Raw genomic sequence first — 20,507 nt, forward strand, 5'->3', positions numbered from 1 at the left:
ACCCTCTGGGAAATGTTCTCCAACATCCCTATGATATAACATCAGATAAAGAATTAAAGTGAGAGTTGGCACGAGTGCTGCTAAGTGCCTCAGCAGGTAACTTGTCCTGAACCTCTACGGTGAAAATTGGAGGATGTGACGGTGCTTCGACTTTTCCAATTAATTTTACTGCAACACTGCAAAGCTGATAGAGAAGTAAATTAGTTAAAAATAAAAGAGCTATGTTTTAAAAATAGGACCGATGTGCTGCAGTTTTCATTTGCAATGTAAATGTGGTTTATTAATTTGCCACTTTTTTTCTTTTGTTTTATTTTCTCCTACGTTATACCAATGGCACCAACTCCAGTGTGTCTATCCTTAGAAATGTCAATCAAAGAACCTTCAAATAAGTGGGAGCAACGCATCAGCCAAAAATGCCTTGGGAGTCATTATTTTGACAGTTTCTGTTGTTTTTTTCACTTTAAAAGTGATTCATCACCCAAAATATATCTTTTAAGTATCAAACACTAACCCCCTGTGGGCTTGAAGCGGGGCTATAAAAAGATCCTCAATGAAGAACAACAGCTATGGTCAGCTGGAATTTTGTTGGTAACAACGGATTCCAAGTTTTCTATAACTTAAAGTAAAAAAAAAAATCAGTATAAACTTCTCAAAATTGTACTTGTCAGTCTAGCGACCAAATGTCCTGGTATCCACATACTTTTGGCCATGGCCAAGCAAACAAACAAATTAAAGATATACTGTATGCAAAACAAACATACCGCAGATAGGTCCTTCATCCGAACGGTCTGGACAGTCCACTTTGCCATTGCAGATCTTATCAGGTGTGAGGCAGACGGAGGTGTCGTTGGCACAGGGGTACTTGGGTGGCTTGCAGACAGCAGACTCACAGGACTCTTCATCTGAGCGGTCCTCACAGTCAATGTCCCCATCACACACCCAGCTCTTTGTGATGCACTTGCCTGTAGAGAAAGTATTGTGAAGATAGGCAGACTTCAACTTTTTTAAGCACTTCAAATGAAGAATTAACAGTCACAAGTTCCACTGCCGTTCAGACGATGTCATCTCATTTGTAGTAACTACTGGATGACATGGGCCTCCCAAAACACGACCCATACCTTTACTAAATGAAAAGCTTCATTCAGGGCTTGTTTTTACGAACTTTGGATAAGACAAATGTTTTTATTACTCATGGGGGAATATCATGACTCATTGGAGTATGCTGGCTATAAGGCAGCATACCAATTTACTATTTTTTCATCAAAGCTACACCAAAGGGTTTTGAGATCCCACATGATGGCGGATCAGTGCAAACCAACGTGGGGGACTGTGTGTGTGTGTGTGTGTGTGTGTGTGTTTGACTGTCTGTGGATTTTGTGTGAGATCAGATGTGTCTGTGTGTCTGTTTGGCTTTGTATCACCTCTAAGCTTTGCAGTCGTCCGTACAAAAATAGCCAGATGACACTTTTAATTTGAATACCTAAATATGATGCCAGTGAGCAGTTGTATGTGAAAATGCGAGCTTATGTGCTATTCAAGTTCACAAGCTTTTCATGCGTAAAATATGGATGACACTTGGGGAAAAGAAATGTTTCATTTTAAGTGTGATCAAAATGTGTGTGCTCGTGGTAATGCACATGGACAAGGAGGTTAATCAGTTGGACAACTGAATCAACCAGTGTTCATTCGGCAATTTCACCTTGAATGGCAGCAAGAAAATCTCACAACTTCCACTTGATGAGTTTTAGGAGCAGAAGGCATAAAAGGGAGAGGGACATTTTTAGTGGGTTTATTAAACCATAAGCTTATCATTTAAAAAAAGGAAAAATACATATTTTTTTATATTCTTTCAAAAATATAGAAAGGCTCAAACGTCTAAAAGTGTCATCTTTAATTCAACAAAATGCAGCATATCCACAGATGAAATTCCTACAGAGATGGTAACCTTTTTTTATTTATGTTGGTCCCTACTCTATGCATAGCTGAAGACTTAGTTTTAAATAATGGATGAGTAAATTCATAGTTGTTGTTTTTTTGGTTTTACTTTGCTCATCATTAAGGGTTTTATACTGATAAAGATCCTAATATTCATTGGCATCCTCTACACATGTTGTTTTTTTAACTGTAAGATTACGCCTGAGTTGAAGTTTCATTCTTCTTTATTTTGTTAAAATTCAGATGACTTTATTTGATACGACATCAACTCTTGAACCATCACCAGGTAAGTAGGTTAATCTCTTATATCAAATATGACATTTTAATTTACTATTTCACCTGTTATGTTCTATACAAAGTATAATCAAAATCTCCTAAGGCTTCTAGGTCTGAGAACCAAAACTAATTTCTATGTCAATCGAAAGATGACTTTAACACATCCCTTCTTTAACTAAAATGAAATGGAACTCTCTGAACTCTAACAATTGGCATCCAGCTAGTTCCTCATTTAAAGTGTGCATGTTATGCTCATTTTTAAGTTCAGAATTGTATTTTGAGGTTGTACCAGAATAGGTTTCCATGGTTTCATTTTCAAAAAACACCATGTTTTTGTTTAGCTACAGAGTGAGGTGTAACTTCTGTTCCATCTGTGTTGGGGGTCGCACATGCGCAGTACCTCGTATGAGAATGTGCCACGCAAGCAACAAGGCAAGCAGTGTAGTTTGTGTTACAAAGTGATGGACATTCATCACGGAGGTAAAGGCTGGACTACAACAGAGCTGTTTCTGAACAGTGTTTCCTCTGGAAGATGGTAAGTCCCTTTGGGCTTTTTCACTTTGTAAACCTATAACATACAGTACACAAAAAGATATATAACACAATAAAGGAAAAGAAAAAAACATAATATGAGCACTTTAACACTCTAGGGCTTAAAGTGGACTTTATAAGTTGTAAATGCCTACATGTGCAGAGCAACTTCTCTAAATCATCTCTCTCAAGCTCTACTTTGAAAATGCCCATCTGTGTGTTTATGTTTCACTTGCATCCATCCCCAAAAGGTGGAATGATCAAGAAAAATCCTCCATGAACACAGCATTCACACTGGGCATAGGTCTCGAATGAGTCTCACATCTGTGTTTTATCTGAAAAGTGGAAGAAAATAAAAAAATAAATACAACATAACCCCTTTTTAAATCTTCTTTTTGGACAGGGCACTCTGTTCTTCTGAGGAAGACAGAACAAACTGCACCAGTGCACAGGGGTGTGACACAGCAGAATTAGTGTGAATAATAATTGGTGTGGTCTAACTAACCCTTCAGCACGCAGCATTGCCTCCGTTTTTGATGATAATGTCAAGGGATGTCTGGAAAGCTGCACAGCTAAAGGCAGAAAGCAACTGAAACTTGCTCTGACCTTCTCCTTTTAGCTGCTGTTTGGGTGCTGGGTTGGGGTGTTCTTACATTGGTCGAACAATTACATGCAAACTTCACAGCACCGCTCCAAAGTGGAGGATGGTTAAGCCTCTGGTAGAGCCTGTCAAAGACTAAAGCTTTTATGAAGGGGAAGAGAGCCATTTGGCAGCTTAATATATAACTGATAGGCACTAAAAAAAGTTCATTAAACAACTGAGATACTTTCCTGCTCTCTTAGTTTAGATATTTTAAAACGGGAGTGTATATGGGAACTTATCTAGAGTCCGTGTATTACCTACAGTAGATGGTGGAGAAGCAGACAGGAGTATCAGCATGGAAGCTAAGCAATGTATGCTACAGATGGAGGCAGCGACTAAACATATTCTAGCCAGCTGGTGTTTTAAAGGGTTAGTTCAGTTTCACCAAATTAACGCAATAACTAAGTAAACAATCGAGGCAGTGGTAGATTAGCAATTCCACATCTGCAAGGTAAAATGATTGTTTTGGTGAAAGAAGTCTGATGGACTGAAGAGAGCATTGATGATAGATATAACGGCTTCAGTTCTTGAAAAGGGCTGTTTGACAGCAAGGTAAAGCATAAAAGATATTCTAAACATAGCGTACACTTAAAACCATGTAGTCTTTTTTTTTAAGATTATTTTTTGGACTTTTCCACCTTTTATTTTTGACAGGACAGTTACACGAGAAAGGGGGGAAGACCTGCAGGAATTCGTCACAGGTCGGAGTTGAACCCTAGACCTCTGCATCAAGGCGTAAACCACTCAGTACATCTGTGCCCACTCTACCGCTGACCCAACCTGGCCACAAAACCATATTGATTTTTTAGGTTGGGCTTTTTGTGTCTGGCAAAAGCGCATTGAGCTACTGCCCCGGTCCACAGCAGTAAATTGCTTAGCTTCTGTGTCGGTACTCCTGTCTGCTTCCAAACTGGCTCCTGTCCATCGCCATACACTGTGGGCAAATGACTATGGATAAGTACCTCACTTAAAAAAAATCCTTACACTCCCTTTAAGACCAAAGCAAAGGACTGGAGTGAAAATGTTGCGATAGCGTTTGTTACAGCCATCAATGTGAATGTTAAGTACTGTGAATGTCCAAGATAACTTGTATTTTGTTATCTACAAGAAATAGGGGTTCATCCTCTCTGCATGGGAGTAATATATGTTGCCTGTGTTCAAACTCCAGACCATCATGCTTAATTTAGAAGTGAAATTCATGATTGTTTCTGATGTTTATTTTCTATGATGTAACTCACACATAGAGGAGAAGCTGTCTAAATTTCAAGTGTCTTTGCAACATTTCTATATAACGCAATACTATAGTCAATAACCAAGTCAGTTAGTTTGGCCTCCTCACTGTTGCTGTGTGTTACTGTCCTTCATGCTCAAATTAGTTCAGCCAGGCCGCCAAACTATAACATCTGTCTCAGGCGAATGATGCAAGTTTTACTCACTGAACTCAAATGCAAGCTGAATTTAGTTTTCATGCCTTAGGATCTGATTTTGTACCACGGACCAGCCAACAGTGTCAGTGTCATTTGGCTACTGAAGTGTAAAAACCAACCCTATGACAGTATTTGCATACTTTATGTCCGACTTTATCTTAAACTTCTGGAAGATATTTCCACACCATATAAAATCAATCGGCATTGATTATTCATTCACTACTTCTTGACAAAAATACTTTTGGACTAAAAGGCTTTCTATTATTCACAATAAAAAGCAAAAACGCACCTTTAGCACATTTTCACGTACAAATTTCTGCTATCATTGAGTATGTTTACATGCACGCCAATATTCTACTATTACAAGCCAACCAGCCAACAGTTTGCAGGGCTGCAGACCCAAAAAGTAGGAGAAACACAGCTACTTTTAAACATTATCAAAGACTTGGATATCAACAAGTTTTTGGATATGCGCACACATTGCTACACCAACCTTTCAAGAAAATGGTTGAAGGAATGAAAGAGGGAGGGTGTGTTTGCGAGTCCACCGCCACTGTTAAACTTTGAAAAAAATCATATTTTGCACAGCTACATGCAAACGGGAATATGAGTGGAATATTCACTTCCTTTAGCAACATAAACAGCTTAGTCGGAATATTCTCATTTTCTGAATAAAAGGCAAAAGCCGGAATATTATGTGAATGGAAATGTAGCCAATGTGTCCTTCACTTTTGCACTCAATGTAATGCTTTGCAGTGTACTGTTTTCACTACCTGTATCTTTGCAGGTAAACTTGGCCTTGGGGTCGCACATCCTTTTGGTGCCCTCGCAGTCTTTCTCGTCGCTCCCATCCTCACAGTCCTTGTCTCCGTCACATCGCCAGCGTTCTGGGATGCAGGTTCCATCTGTGACACAGTGGAATTCCTCTTCACTGCACTCGATCACAGATGGCAGCACTGAAACAAAAGTCATTCCACAATTACTAGTTTCTCAAATCTACAGCACACTGTTGTGAGCAAAGGCACCATCGTATTGAACTATTATTTCATAAGACATATTTCCCTGTTTACAGACGGGGCACTTGGCAGCAATAACAGGTCAGTTAGTTCTGAAGAGGGAAGTAAATTCACTTCTAAGGTTTATATATATGAGGTGTTTCTGTCTTATGTAATGACTCTGGCCTCTATTTTGTTCTTCTCCAGCTGCGCTTCATTACAAAGAGAAGAAACTGGTTCTGTGACACTACTATATTGTGTGTGTTGCACTGCAGATCTTGGATTCACTGGACACACCCTCTGATGAGAATGAATGCATACACTAAATAGCAGTGTCAAATACACAGCCCAGTCTCATGGCAGTTCGTGAAATTGTCACATTATTTAATCTATTGATTTGTGTGCAGATCACATTAATGCCATTATTTTCGTGTGTTGATTACGAATTTTAAAGTATGTAATTAAATGGGAAGCCTATTTTGTGATAACTGCACGATTAGGGTAGCGAGTAGTATTAAAAAGCCGAAAATCCACAACTGTGGTTAGGTGTTTGGAGTTTCATCTCCCCGTTGTTGCGTGCCACAGAGACCGCGGATCATGTCTCTGCGCCCGGGGATCGCGTCCTGCGTGTGGCGGTCCGTCCCGTTGTTGTGGCCAGTGTGTGACGCTTAATTTCACCGTTGTTTTGTGTCCCTGTGCCCAGGGACATGTACATGAAATAATAAATCAACAGTATGTGGCCATTTTACAAACTGGCCTGAATTTGATGTTTTCATATTGGCTTAACATTGATATCATTCATATGCTCAATTCATGGGAAGAAATTTGTAGAGTTGAATTACATGAATAAGTTAGAAATCAAATAACACCAAGAAAAATAGAGTAACACCAAACATGTAATTATGAGTTTGTGTTGTTAACGTTTTCAGCAGAACATAATAAACAGCAATATGTATTTGTTTTAATCGTGGCATTATACGTTGAATGTAGATGATTTGCTTGATACTTAAAAGTCAAGCCCCCGGAAAAAAAACCTTTCCTCAACAGATGAGGCAAAGCTAAGACGGATTCAATTCCCTGGGGGAAAAGCAGACGCAGACACGTGGGAGTGGAGACGCCTGCAGTTCCCATCAGGAAACGGTTTGATGAATAGTCTACACATTCTAGTGACAAGCAAGTGAGCTGTGAGTTTCTAGGAGCTTGCATGAGCTTTCTGTGGTAATTAGATTAAATGATTCAACTCCTGATGCTAAAATCCACCCGAACAGAGACAAGATAAGATTAGTCACACGTGAGTGTGAAAACAAAGTTGTTGGAGGCAAGCTGACTAATTGTTAAACTTGTAATTGCAACAGCTAAATTTGAACAAGATTTGAATTGGAAATAAAACCATTAGCACAATAAAACAGATATAAAGGCATCTATGCTCTCGTGAAGGTGCTACCTGATAACTTTGATGCAAGGCAGATTTCAATTGGGCAAATCCCAGTGATGTCTTACCATATAATTGGGTAATTATGAATGCATGGTCTTCATAATAATATTTAAATGTCAGACATAAAAAATAACAAGCAGGGTTTTTCCACGGTGTATTGCAAGCAGGGTGGCTCAAGTTTTTTAAACTACAGTTACAGAGGGGCGACTCGGTTGGAAACTTCCATCTCCAGTTAGCTTATGGGCCCTATGGAGTCTGTCTTTCTTATTTTTGTGATTCCGTCCATCACCTGTTATTACTGAAACTAATGGGCTCTGCATTATTGCTGCCATCAGTCTGGGACTGGCCCCAGCTGGGCCCTCGGCAACAAAAGACAACGGGCCTGCCAACGTTTCGGGGGGGATATCCTGACAAGGGTCTTATGTTGGAGGGGATGAGTTAGTCTACCTCCTTCACAGCATTTTAAAAGGAAAGGCGGGCATTCTTACGTGCTGATCCGCCTCTGCAGGTTGTGTTCTCATCACTGAAGTCTCCACAGTCGTTGTCGCCATCACAGGCCCAGTGGTCTGGGATACAGCGACCACTGGTGCACTGGAACTGGGAGTTGGCGCAGGACGGGACGCAGCCAACTTCATCACTGCCATCTCCGCAGTCATCCTCTATACACACACATCGTTCACTCATGAAAGGCGGGATCTCACGAACACAGAAATGTATCAACGCTGATAAATGTAATAGCGGCATCAACAGACAAATTCATTCATGAACAAGCTTTGATTTCTAAGATGAGACACGTCAAAAAAAATCACATCCTCACCTGAATCACAATGCCACGTCACACTGATGCAACGCCCGTTGGAACAGCTGAACTGGGTGAGCGGCTCACAGGTGGGAAAGGCTGAAAGGGTGTGTGTAGAAGTGCACATTAATTACAATCCCAACCCAAGCTAGACCAATACTTGCAATGCATTTCTAATTGCAAGTAATAGTACATGCAGTCAGTGTATGTTGTTTTTTACTGGTAACTGCCACACGTCCATGTCTTAAAATATACACTATGCCCATCTGAACTATTTTTCTTTGAGTAAGTTAAGTTCAATAATGTGGATAGTCTTTTTTTAATATATATAACTTCAGGATCCTTGACAATGGTACAAGAAACGTAGAAAAGGAATTATGTGGTTGAGAGTGTTGAGAGTTATCTGTAAGTGTGCAGAATGGTCAAACTCCTTTTCATTAAGGGCCACCCTGGAAAATAAATCACATCAAGGCCAGAAGTTTAGAGTTTATTAATAAGCTTTTGTATGTATTAAGACAAGTCAAATAACTTTGACAGTATTCTGCATGTTGCCTTTTTTCACAGTTTGTCATTTTTGTGACTTTTGTTGCTTTTTTCCGACTTTTGTCGCATTTTTGTTGACATAAAAGCCACGCAAAAAAGTTTCTTATCAAGCAAAACAATGATTTTTAAAAGCAATCGACCACACAGCACACATTGGCCAAATTCTGCTTTGAGTGTTGCGTAGTTGCAGTTCTAAAAACAGTGTCCTGTCATTTTGGGTTTAGCGCCCATGTAGATTAAATGTATTGTGAACATAAATTGATATGCGCGCCGATTAAAAATCTGCGATGGGCTTCTATGGGGAGGTAAAACTTCAAGGCTGCGTAAAAAAATTCTTGAAAGACCAAGACAGAGGGGTGGGCTCGTTCTCCCAAATTTAATGATTTACTATTGGGCTGCAAACTTGCAAAAAGTTGTTTACTGGTTTCAACATCCTGAGGGAGACTGGTGTAGTACAGGGGCCAAGTTTTGTAAACTGGCGTCACTCGCTGCATTGATTACGTCAAGACTCCCTTTCTCCCCAACACGTTTCACTTCCAGTTCGGTAGTAGGCGCAACACTTAAGATTTGGATACAATTTAGGCAAACCTTTAATCTCTCAGATCTTTTAATACTCAGCCCTGTCTGTAAAAAAAATATTTTTCCAGCTGCTACAATGGACAACACCTTCAAACAGTGGGATAATATGGGCCTTACTACTTGTAAAGATTTTTTCATGACTGACATGTTCCTCAGTTTTGCGGACTTGGTCAGTAAATTCAGCTTCACGAGTCCAGTTTTTTCAGATATCTTCAAGTTCGTCATTTCATCTGAACCCATGTCTCATAATTTCCTCAATTGCCTGGGCACTCTAGCCTGGGGGATATAGTGCAGACCCTTCTGACCTCAAAGGGCCAAATCTCTGCCCTATACAATTCAATCATGTCACTTTATAGTGTATCCATGGACCCTATAAAAGTAAAATGGGAAGAAGAATTAGGGACAAACATGTCAGATGCTGTATGGGACAGGGCTCTCAACAGGGGTATGGAACCTCTTCCTGCACTCGTTTGAATTTGATTCAATTTAAAGTCCTTCACCGTATGCACTACAGTAAGGTTAGGCTGGCCAAAATATACTCCCACACGGATGACATCTGTGACAGGTGCAGAACAGACAGGGCAGATCTACTTCACATGTTTTGGTCATGTTCCAGGTTGAGAGAGTTCTGGACATCAATTTTTAAGATCTTAAAGGAAGCCTTTGGTTTAAATCTACAACCTAGCCCTACATTGGCATTGCAGAGCGATGATATTGTTATGTCCAATAACAGGGAGAGTGTTGTTTCTTTTGCAACCCTAATAGCATGACGGAGAATACTTATGGAGTGGAAATAATCTACACCACCAAAAGCCTCCAGGTGGCTTTCTGACATTATTATGTTTCTAACATTAGAAAAAATCTAATTCTCCCTTCAGAGGATCATCAAGAAAATTTTTACAAAACCTGGGACCCTTTACTGACTTACTTTGAAGGACTTACTGCTCTTCCTTCTTCATGCTGGGGACATATGGATGGTGGAGCAAAATAACTACATTATATGTTACCAGGAGTAACAAAAGAAAGGTATTTTTTTGTCTAATATTTTGAGTTGTATATTTGTTTACTTTGTATTTATTTATTTATTTTTTAATATATTTTTATTTTTTATTTCATATATATATATATATATATGTATATATATAATATATATACTATATATATATATATTATTTCTTCTTATTATTATTTTTTTCTCAGCATAAGGGTTTGTTGTGGTTGGCACGGGGTTAATAGAAGGGTGTCTTGTTACAATTGTCATTGTACTGTTGCACTGTACACTATACCTTCTCTAAAACAATAAAAATATTTATAAAAAAACAAAGAAATCTGCAATGGGCTAGGTTGGGCTAGGGCCTTGAGTTTGACACGTGTTCTAATATATATAAAAGAATATATGTTTGTTTTTTTAAGCGTGGCATGAAAAGAGAAGAAAAGGCTTTATTTTTTTTTATTATTTATATTTAACCAGACAATAATGCAATCATTTCAGGCAGCAGCCCAACTTATTAACAACAGGATTGACATTCATATTTTCTCACCACTAAACATTATGGTGGACGACTGCTTAGGCACAGCGGTGCTAATTATCTGTATAGGAAATCCACCTAAAAGTTGTTGAAAAAAACATTTCACGTAAAAAACTAAAATGTCAACCTCGTGGTAGCGCATGGGTAAAATCCGATGCTCAGCAGAGTGATTGGGATTCATCACCAGGGAACCCTGCATGTCTGGACCAGAGGCTGTACATATTACCAGTCTGGTCTGAGCCAAACTTTGTGCAAAACATATTTTGAGATATTTTACAGAACAAGTATACTGCTAAATCTCCAGAAATACTTTTCAGAGTTCTGAGAGTGTTATAGGTTGCCATGGATGGAAGAGGAAAATGAAAGCTGAAAATAATCTGAAATTCCTCTTTTGATTAATGCTTTGTACTAAAGGGAAACCTAGCAAGGCCATGTCTTATTTACAACAAGTTCTGTTTTCATATGTCTTGTCTTGGTCAATGCCTCCGATCAAAACAATTAAACTTGACCCCACACTGTTGGGTTGCACAACTAGCTACAACAGTTACATCCTGGTCTAGTCACAATGGTCTGTATAGACTACGGCACTACCATAAGCTAAGTCCACATTTGGAGCTTCATGGCAGAGAGGGAAAGAGAATTGAAGCATATGTAGATGCTTGTCTTGGTGTTAACCCTTGTGTTGTCCTTAAGTCCAATTTGACCCGTTTTCATATTTTCTTTTTCAGAAATAAGGGCTTCTTACCACCAAATTGCCCCAAAATAACTTGGATGCAGACATGTGCATTGTATGGAACCCATACAATATTCTCTACAGGTACTTTCATTGTAATTTGGTTGTTGTGTTCAATTAATGGCATTTGATTTTCTCTTTTTTTAATGTTTTTAAAACAGTATCCTGACTAGACTTTGACATAAACCACTCTGTGATCATTCACTCAACATCATCTGTTAGTCAAAATAATTAATCATTTTTTTTTTCTATTGGTACTATGAGATGTAAATTAGGTTTATTGACTAAAAACTGAAAAAAGCATTGAAAGCAGTGAAAGTTAATTTTCAATTCAATGTACAATATATATAAAAAACTTGATAATATAAGAAAGATTGAAAGCAAATTCCCACCTATGTAGTCTGCCAATAGCTGATCCAACATCCATCACTGCAGTCAGGAAGACTTCATGAACTAAATTGGTCTACCCTATAGGATCAATATTCTCTAACAGTGCTGCAGTAAGTAGGCTACAGGAATACAGATTCTACGGCATTTTGTGGACTGACGACATTGTCAGGATTGACATTTGTATGCCCATGAGATAACATTCTTGTTTCCAATTTTATACTGTATACACTACTCTTCAAATATCCTTACAGGATGCCTGAAACTTTATTGACTTCAGTATGAAATGGAAGACTACATTTGAATTGATTTGTTGGCATCTGCTACTGCAGCTGCCTGGCATACCTTAGGCACTGTCGAGAAGACATATCGTATCTTTATCAGACATGTGTCTTCTATATTTCCCACAAATGTGGGTCTCACTGACAGTGCACGAGTGGTTGGAATTTAACATTCATTAAAAATGAAGCAAAACATCCATAAATAATGAAGGTTTCAAGTAAACAGTGAGCCTGGCAAAAAAAAAAAAAAAAAAAAATAGAACACCGGCATCCATAAATAATGGCGGCTTCAAGTGAACAGAAAGCCCAATATGAGACATTGTGTGACAACTACTAAACTACTGACAAACAAAATCCAAATTAGCATCAATCTCTAAGGCGGCCACCACTGAGCTTCAGGTGTTCAAAAACCCACAGTAGTTCCACTGAAGCTAAGTGAGCTGCCAGAGCTTCACAGTAGAGTGCCTGCACAGACGTAATGCCTGAGGAAGCTCAGACAACAGTAAGGGAGAGAATATGTTTTGCTGCACAGCTTGATTTTGATTGAACGAAGCTGAGCATGAACTTTAATTACTGCTTACACCCTGGCTGTTTGTGACTGCATATTGAACCAGCTTAGGACACACAAAGGGAGGCTGAGGCAATACAGCAAAGTGCAGAATTTGGCAAACATCTATCACTGTAAAAGGCTGATTTAATACAAATAGTCATAAAAAGGGAATCTTAAAACCTTTACACCCATCTTATAAATGCCTGCTCCTAATTCATCCAGTTGAACTTCACTGCAAAAGACATATTTGACTGCCTAAAGAACTCCTTTTTCCCCTTTGAATAAAAAAGGTTAAATACATCCTCAAAGAACTCCAAAAAAGCTCAGGCCATCATGGCGTGCCACGTATTTTTCTCATTTATGTTTTCCAAGATTAAACCAGACTGCCACTTTTACTAACTGAAACTGGCAGTTTGTGTTATACCACAGAGACACAACTGAACTACTGCACAAAAGTATGCAGTTTACTCAGCACTAGCACTAAGATGAAGCCATCAGTTGGGGCATGTTGGGTTCTTCGTCCACACACAGCATCAATTATTCAACTCCTAAGACTAGCAAACTATTTAAGAAGTCACAAAGAAATTAGAAGCAGCTGTGAGTAGCATACTTTGTTTGGCAAGCGAGCACCATCAACAAGGAAGGAAAAACATACAAAAAAGCCTTCGTTCCCACTGCCATCGCCACTGCCATACACAGACAAAATCAGACAGCTCCATTCAGGCTGTTTATGTTTGTACAGTCAATGTTATTACACAGTTTCTATGTGTAACGTTATGTTCTTATATGTATTTAATGTCATTTTAGCCTGACCTGTCAAATACAAATTCCCGTCACTCGTGACAAACAAGGTTTTTCTTATCTTATTTTAACACTGTACCAAGTTCAATGACAATTCATCCACTAATTTTTTGAGAAATTTTTTTATGGACTAAAGTACTGGACCGACCGAAAAGACAGATCAACCCGCAGTCAGACATTGCCATCCCTAGAGCAATGCTAGCGGGCTAAAACCAAAATTCTTTGCCTCTACTTGTATCAGGACATACCAATGTATGTAATGGCTTTCATAATTCACTGTCGGTTGACAACTGAAACATTTATTTAAAATGAGAATTTAAATAGTACGGTAACAGGTCCAGTTATTACCATCATCTTAGTCTGCAATTGTGTTTTTTCGGTGGTGCTTTTAAGTACAATAGTTGTAAAAAAAAAAGAAAAGGTATAATAATTACGTATTATTACATTAATACCCAATAATGAGTTCCAGTGCCATAAATGTGAGTGCTGCTCAGCACATATTTTCTGCCTACCCACTAGAGAAGTGAAACAGTGAACGTTGACAAGTTTCTGGCAACGTGGACTACGTAAATTATAGTCACATTTTGAGAGTTCCAAGTATCGAATGGAAAGTGAGTTTTTAAATTTCACTGCCAGGTGATGTAATTATTGAGCCCCCAATGTGAATTGACAACCCTTTCACCTCTCAGAGGAATCTTATAAAACATCTTACTCAATGTAGCTTTTAACATATCCCAATTGGGACAGTTTTTAACTGTGAGTAGTAAAAAACTAGTGAATGTCCTAAAAGCCCCCTTTAGCATTCAAATCATTCACTGAGCTGGCCTAATTTACATCTTGACCAAAGCAGAGCAACACAAAGAGCAAGTGCAGTCAGAGTGACACATGCTGTGTGGTAAAAAGCCATGTGTGACTCACTGCATGATATTTCATCAGTTGTATCCCCACAGTCATCCTCCCGGTCGCAGCTCCAGGCTTGAGGTATACATCGTCCGTTCTGGCACGAGAACTGCTCGGCCTGACAGGGCCGGGCTGAGAGAGAAGAAAAGGGCCACGGAATTCAATCACAAGTGCATAAGTCAATGTAGGATGTGCACAACAACTCTAATGATCACTGCATCACCAGGATGTCAATGTCAGCCCAGTGCTAACATGTTATCACTCAATCACACAGTAGGGCAGGGAAGGTCTGGAAACCATAGGAAATGTGCTGCTTCTTGACGGGCTGTCAGTTACACCATAGTAAGTATGCATGGAGAGCAGACATGGGGGTGTCTTGCTGATGTGGGATATGCATGTTAATCTGATTATGAGGGAACATTGATCATCATCTAGCTAATGCTTATGGATTGATTCTCTAAGGATTAAAAGCTCCTGAGAGGCACCATTGCAAACGTGAGAGGCAATGTGATATACTCTAAGTGTCCATGACATAGTTTCTTCTTGTAGGTGTGACAACACCAACAAGAAAAAACTACAGTATCTTTGATACTGGAGAGTGCTCTCACACAATGAGATTGATTGCACTTCACTGAAGTTACTTGACAGCCACAAGGCATAATGGTAATAACCGCCTTGACAACACTGGACACCTCTGTTCAAGACTTTGATGAATAAATTACATCTGAATTTTATCACAAATAGTAGAGAAAGATGTTTTATGCCTTACTGTTTAGATGAGAGAGTGGTTAGATCTTTAAATCTTATATTCAACATAAGCTTGATTGAAATGTATTACTATATCAGTTACAAAAGTGCATCAACCAAGTGAGCAACAGTCAATCCTGGAAGCACAAAATGTTGTTCCAATATCACCATTTCAGAAAATTACACTTCAGCGATCCTTTAATAGAACAACTGAAGTGTAACAGATTAAAAAAAAATATGACAGATTGTGCCAGAATTCTGAAATGAGACATAATTATGAACAAACTGCAGCCAAAACTAAACTAAATCTAAGACAACCAGTAGAACATTACATACCTGAGCATGTAGCGTTGGCCTCGTCCTCGTTGTTACCACAGTCATTCATTCCATCGCAGAGCCATCTTTTAGGAATGCAGCGATTGTTGCTGCATTGAAACTGATCAACAGGACAGGTGTGATTGTCTGCAAAAAATTCAGCCAGAAAAATAAGTCAGCCAGTGTCCCTGTCAGGCTGACATGACATGTAATGGAAAAAGCTAATAAACTAAAAGAAGAATGAAAAAACATTTCACAAAGCCTTACAGCTTTAGTGCATAGTTCAATCTCCCCCATGAGGATTTCAAAGTAATGACAACAAAACTGTTTGTGCGTCCATATGACATAAGGCTTCTGTGGTCGCCCACCACTCCCCACCCCTCTTCTATGCAGCTGCTAGTAGCCAAGGAGGACACGGAGGATTAAAATAACATGGACACTTTAGAAATGGTAATTATCTTCTTGAATTTCTGCATGTGAAAGTCGCCAGACAACATAATCTTGTGAACATAACGATATTGAGAAATCCAGAGAGTGTTGTGTGGAGCTGATAGTCTTAATTAGCTTTGTAGCAACTCATTTGGCAGCGGCTTGAATGTAACGGACGTTCATTAATATCAAAAAGTTACGCACTAAAGCTTTAACCTATAGTATAAAACATCCCATTTCCAATTTCTATAGCCACAGCCAAAGAAGGTGAAATGCTGTGTTTTCTTGATATTAAAGCTTTATCAATTCTCCGGGCGTGATCTCTCTCAGTCCTGTGTAGAGCAAATTCACAGCTTCTTAGTAGGATTTAATTCAGTCCACAGTTCAAGTTATCTTCCTCTGATAGACCAGCATAAAAGAGAATGTTTTAGAGGAGACTTTCACTAATGTTTCTTCTTGGTGGTTTGTCCTTTAACTGAGAGTAGTGGAGTCTCCATAATCAACACGGTCTCACGGCATTTCGTGAAATCATCTTGTTATTTTTAATCTATTGATTTGTGACACGTTCATCTCGTTATTTTCATGTTCCAGGGGGACACAACAACGGGGAAATTAAACGCAACACACGGGAGACAAGAGCGACAACGGGACGGTTGTGTTTAGGAAAAGAACAACAGGGAAATTAATCTTCACACGTGGGACATGATCCTCAGTCTCCTGTGTGAAAGTCCTGTGTTGTTTGACGTATCCACCACCCCGATCAACCTCTCTGCGTGGATTTTTTGGCATTTCATACTACTCGTTACCGTAGTCGTGCTGTGATCACGAAAGATGCTACCCATTGAAATACATTAGTTTAAAATCCGTGCTCACCACCACGAAAAAAAACAACATGAAAGTGTCCGTCGTGTACACGAATCAATTGATTAAATAACGTGACCATTTCACGAACTGGACTGGGTTGCCATAACATGTTCAGAGTTGTCTTAAGTATATCTATTATGTGGCTTTAGTGATTTAAATTTTTGTTTTATATTAAGCCACTTTCACATAATGGCTTCTCTGGAACGAGCAAACAAGGTCCTTATTTTCTTTTCAATCATGTCATTTTACTTGACCATTCACATTCATTAATCCTCACCACCTATAAATCATCTTAGATTAATGAGAGCAAATTTCCGTGTAGATATTGTGACAGTGCTGTATGTTTGTGATAAATTACCTTTCATTTTGAGACAACCTGGTGTTTGGAAATGCCAGATGTTGCCAGAGCGTGCTACCCAGAGACCAGTGTTTTCGGCAAATGACTTCAGCAATCATTTTGGGTCTTATCACAGGCAACATGTCCACCATCTGAACTACTTTTCAATTGTGTCCCAAGAGGTTGTGAGAAGGCTAATGTCTCTGTCTTATGACGACGAGAGACTGACCAAATTGCCATGAACCATTTGCAATTGCTCATTCAAAACACGACAGTCCCTTTAAACGGCTGACATCCGCATTCATCTAGTTTCAAGTCAAATTTTGGCTTGATAAATTCTAAGGGAGAACTCCATGCCACCTTAAACAAACCTAGTTAGTAGATGTTAAACGTACATGATGTGCCAGGAGAGCAGGTAATTGATTTTTTGAACTCTGGCAGAGGATGAGATTATGGTGCTTTGCTTCCAAAAAAAAAAAAAAAAAAAAAAAATGAACCAGCATCCAAGCGTCTAACATGGTGTTTATCCGACTGATTTGTTAAAGAGCAGAACCAGAGCAAAAGGGTAGACATCAGTGTGGAGGAGGAACACTTTTCACCCGTACTTCAGTGACATTTAAGAACATAGAAGTTGACAGCAGGAGAAAATATGCCCCAAAAAAGCTTGTGCTTGGGCGCCTCAGTAGCTCACCAGATAGAGCGTGCGCCCATATACAGATGCTCAGTCCTCACCGCAGCAACCACAGTTTCGATTTGGACCTGCGGCCCTTTGCTGCATGTCGTTCCCCATCTCTCTCCCCTTTCACGTCTAAGCCATCCTATCTAATAAAGGCCTAAAAGGCCACCAAAAAAGCTTGTGCTTTTCTTGCTTGGTGCATGGCTTTGTGCATGTAAGTCATACATAAACGACATTACAGTATCTGTACATTCAACGTGTTTGTGGGTTTGCATGCTGTGTGTTGGCCTGCAGCGCAGACACATGTATGCATCCTCACAGCAGCTGTGGCTCTCCTCATCACTTCCATCCAGACAGTCATCATCGCCATCGCACTTCCACAAGGCCCGTATGCAGCGCTGATTATGGCACTGGAACTCGTCATTTTTACATCGCTGTGGCTCAAAGCCACTGCTGGAGGCTTTTGGAGAGAAAATGTGTTGAGAGAAAATTAACCAGAGATTTCCTATGAAGTCTGAGTTTAGGGTAAATTACTGGCATAGCTATAATAGCATATTAAACTCTTTAATAATGTCTCATGACCCCATGTGTAACTACAGGAAGTTGGCTTTCATTCCTGAACACCCACTGGGATAATTTCCCAGCTGTATGTATTTATTAGCAGATTTGCATGTAAAAAGATGAGGTTATTGTTTCATCTTTGTGCCATAGCATGAAGCCAGGATTACAGTATACTGGGACAGGATGATCTTAGGCCTCTTGCTCTGTCTGATTCATTATGTCCTCCTACCTGCACAGGTGACATTGTTCTTCTCCAGAAGCTGGTTGTCAGCGCAGGCACACACTCTGCCTCCTGGGATGGCGAGGCAGAGGGTACCACAGCCCCCATAATTCACACTGCAGGCGTTGTCACCTGGAGAAATAGATCCCAAATAAGGTGTCTTGCTCATTTAAAGCTACATTTTCTAAAGCCTGTCTTAAGGGCCACAGGGTTTCTGTTGTTGTTTTGTCTACTTTCCTATCTGTACAGTGCACAGCAGAGGTTCAGGGGTCACTTTACACTCTGCAAAAATGAATCATCACATTATACTAAACTCCCCGACCGTCTTGGAAAGACATGCAACGTGTTTGCCACGTGATCTATAAGAAGTGAATTATTGGGGAAAACTGGGTGAGAGACATTTGACATTTTTATCTTTCCTCGAGGAATAATTTGTCTTTCTGGACAAAGAGGAGGAAAAAATACTGTTGAATATAAAGTTAACGCATAAGACACCTTTGTCACTTTCATTTAACACTGAGCCCAAAGGCAGTGCCTGAGCCAATGAGATAAAGCTTTTGGTTCTGTAAGAGCCAATCACTAATACTCAGAGGACAGGACAGCCAATTAATTTATTCCGTGACATGAACAATGGAGGAATGTCCAGGAAAGTAATCTCTGTATAGTGTGAACTAGGCTGTGCATGCAGACGCCAACCGTTCATCTGCATCACATACTTGGCATTGCACTTTCCTACTTACACCCCCATGGCTTGAGAATGAGTCTGAAAGCACAGTACTGGACCACTTACAATTATATATCTCCACATTAAGAGCAATAGCGTCAACCTTTTCTGATTGTGGAGTGGGGGTGTGAGCACTGTTTTTACATGCCTATTATGGGTTAGCAAAAGACACGCCTGCTGTGAGGGCTGATGCAGTTCTCCACCGTCAGCCATAACTATATCCTCTCCTCATCTGTTCTTTTCAGCTTTCTAACAGCATGAATCCATCATCATTTGTTACAGAGGTGAGCAAACCCCTTCAAGCCTTGGTCACCTTATTGAACTTTATAGAGAAGAGCCTCAAGTGATTTTAAAGTCTCTGTCACTGTTGATCAATGCACTGGTTTACACCACAAGATTTGGCGCCAAAAGGCATAAATGCAAAATCTCAATTGTAAGGTATATATCACATTAAGTGATCTCTATTAAAGAAATGTGTACAGTTGGATACAAATGCCTGGCCACACCGCACAGAGTGCTTCTATTTCCGGTGCAAAACCTTTCTCTGTTAGGGAAGCCATGGTTCAGTGGCACTGGATGAGGAGTAAATGAATGAAAAGCAGCCAACCTTGCTGACTCTGTGCGTCGTAGACACGCAGGCCAAAGAGTGGTGGTCTTTCGCTCCGCAGCAGAGTGACATCGCCGGTGGTCAAGTCCAGCTGGAAGACCGACGCATTCATGTACTCCGTCCAAAAAATAAAATTACGATAATGAGATATTCCGAACGGATGGTTCAGCTCTTTTCCATTGTACACCACCTGGAAAATGAAGCAAATATGCAGTGTAATAAAAAGATCAGGAGGGCTATGGGAAGATGCCATCAGCAACAAAATATCAATCATCTTAAACAGGGTTATATCTGTTTGAATACGGGCTTAGACATTATTTGATCACAGTATATGATGAATGTGATTCAATTTCTTTGCACAAATTTATTCACACAGTGCTGTCTGCTTATAATAATGTTTGCCAGAATCGTGGCATTGATTAAATAGCATTTGCAAATAATTCATTAGCTTAATATGCGAGTACAACTACAGCTGAAGGGAGCAGCTGAGAATGAAGGGCTGTCTTGTTGGCAGTTGTGGTGGGAAGAGATGCAGTTTTCAATCATTTCACAGCTTCTCAGATTAACATTGCATCTTTGGTAAAATATAGAAATCTGTTTCGGGCCCTGCCATTATCATTTAATATTGATCTGAAACCGTCAACCACTGTTTAATATCACAGTAACATGGCAACAGTGTGAAA

The 20,507-nt window shown here is 39.6% G+C and overlaps 1 protein-coding gene across 1 annotated transcript in view; it reads right to left on the reverse strand.

Annotated features, from left to right (window-relative positions):
• lrp1bb (low density lipoprotein receptor-related protein 1Bb) overlaps positions 1-20,507 on the reverse strand; it is a 203,630-nt gene that overhangs the window by 118,711 nt on the left and 64,412 nt on the right. The window contains 9 exon segments of the mRNA XM_032530345.1: positions 762-962; positions 5,586-5,768; positions 7,731-7,901; positions 8,060-8,140; positions 14,363-14,476; positions 15,428-15,553; positions 18,032-18,172; positions 18,503-18,625; positions 19,825-20,014. Coding sequence (XP_032386236.1) covers positions 762-962; positions 5,586-5,768; positions 7,731-7,901; positions 8,060-8,140; positions 14,363-14,476; positions 15,428-15,553; positions 18,032-18,172; positions 18,503-18,625; positions 19,825-20,014 — 1,330 coding nt within the window.

Source organism: Etheostoma spectabile, chromosome 11, assembly GCF_008692095.1.
Source record: "Etheostoma spectabile isolate EspeVRDwgs_2016 chromosome 11, UIUC_Espe_1.0, whole genome shotgun sequence".
NCBI lineage: Eukaryota > Metazoa > Chordata > Actinopteri > Perciformes > Percidae > Etheostoma > Etheostoma spectabile.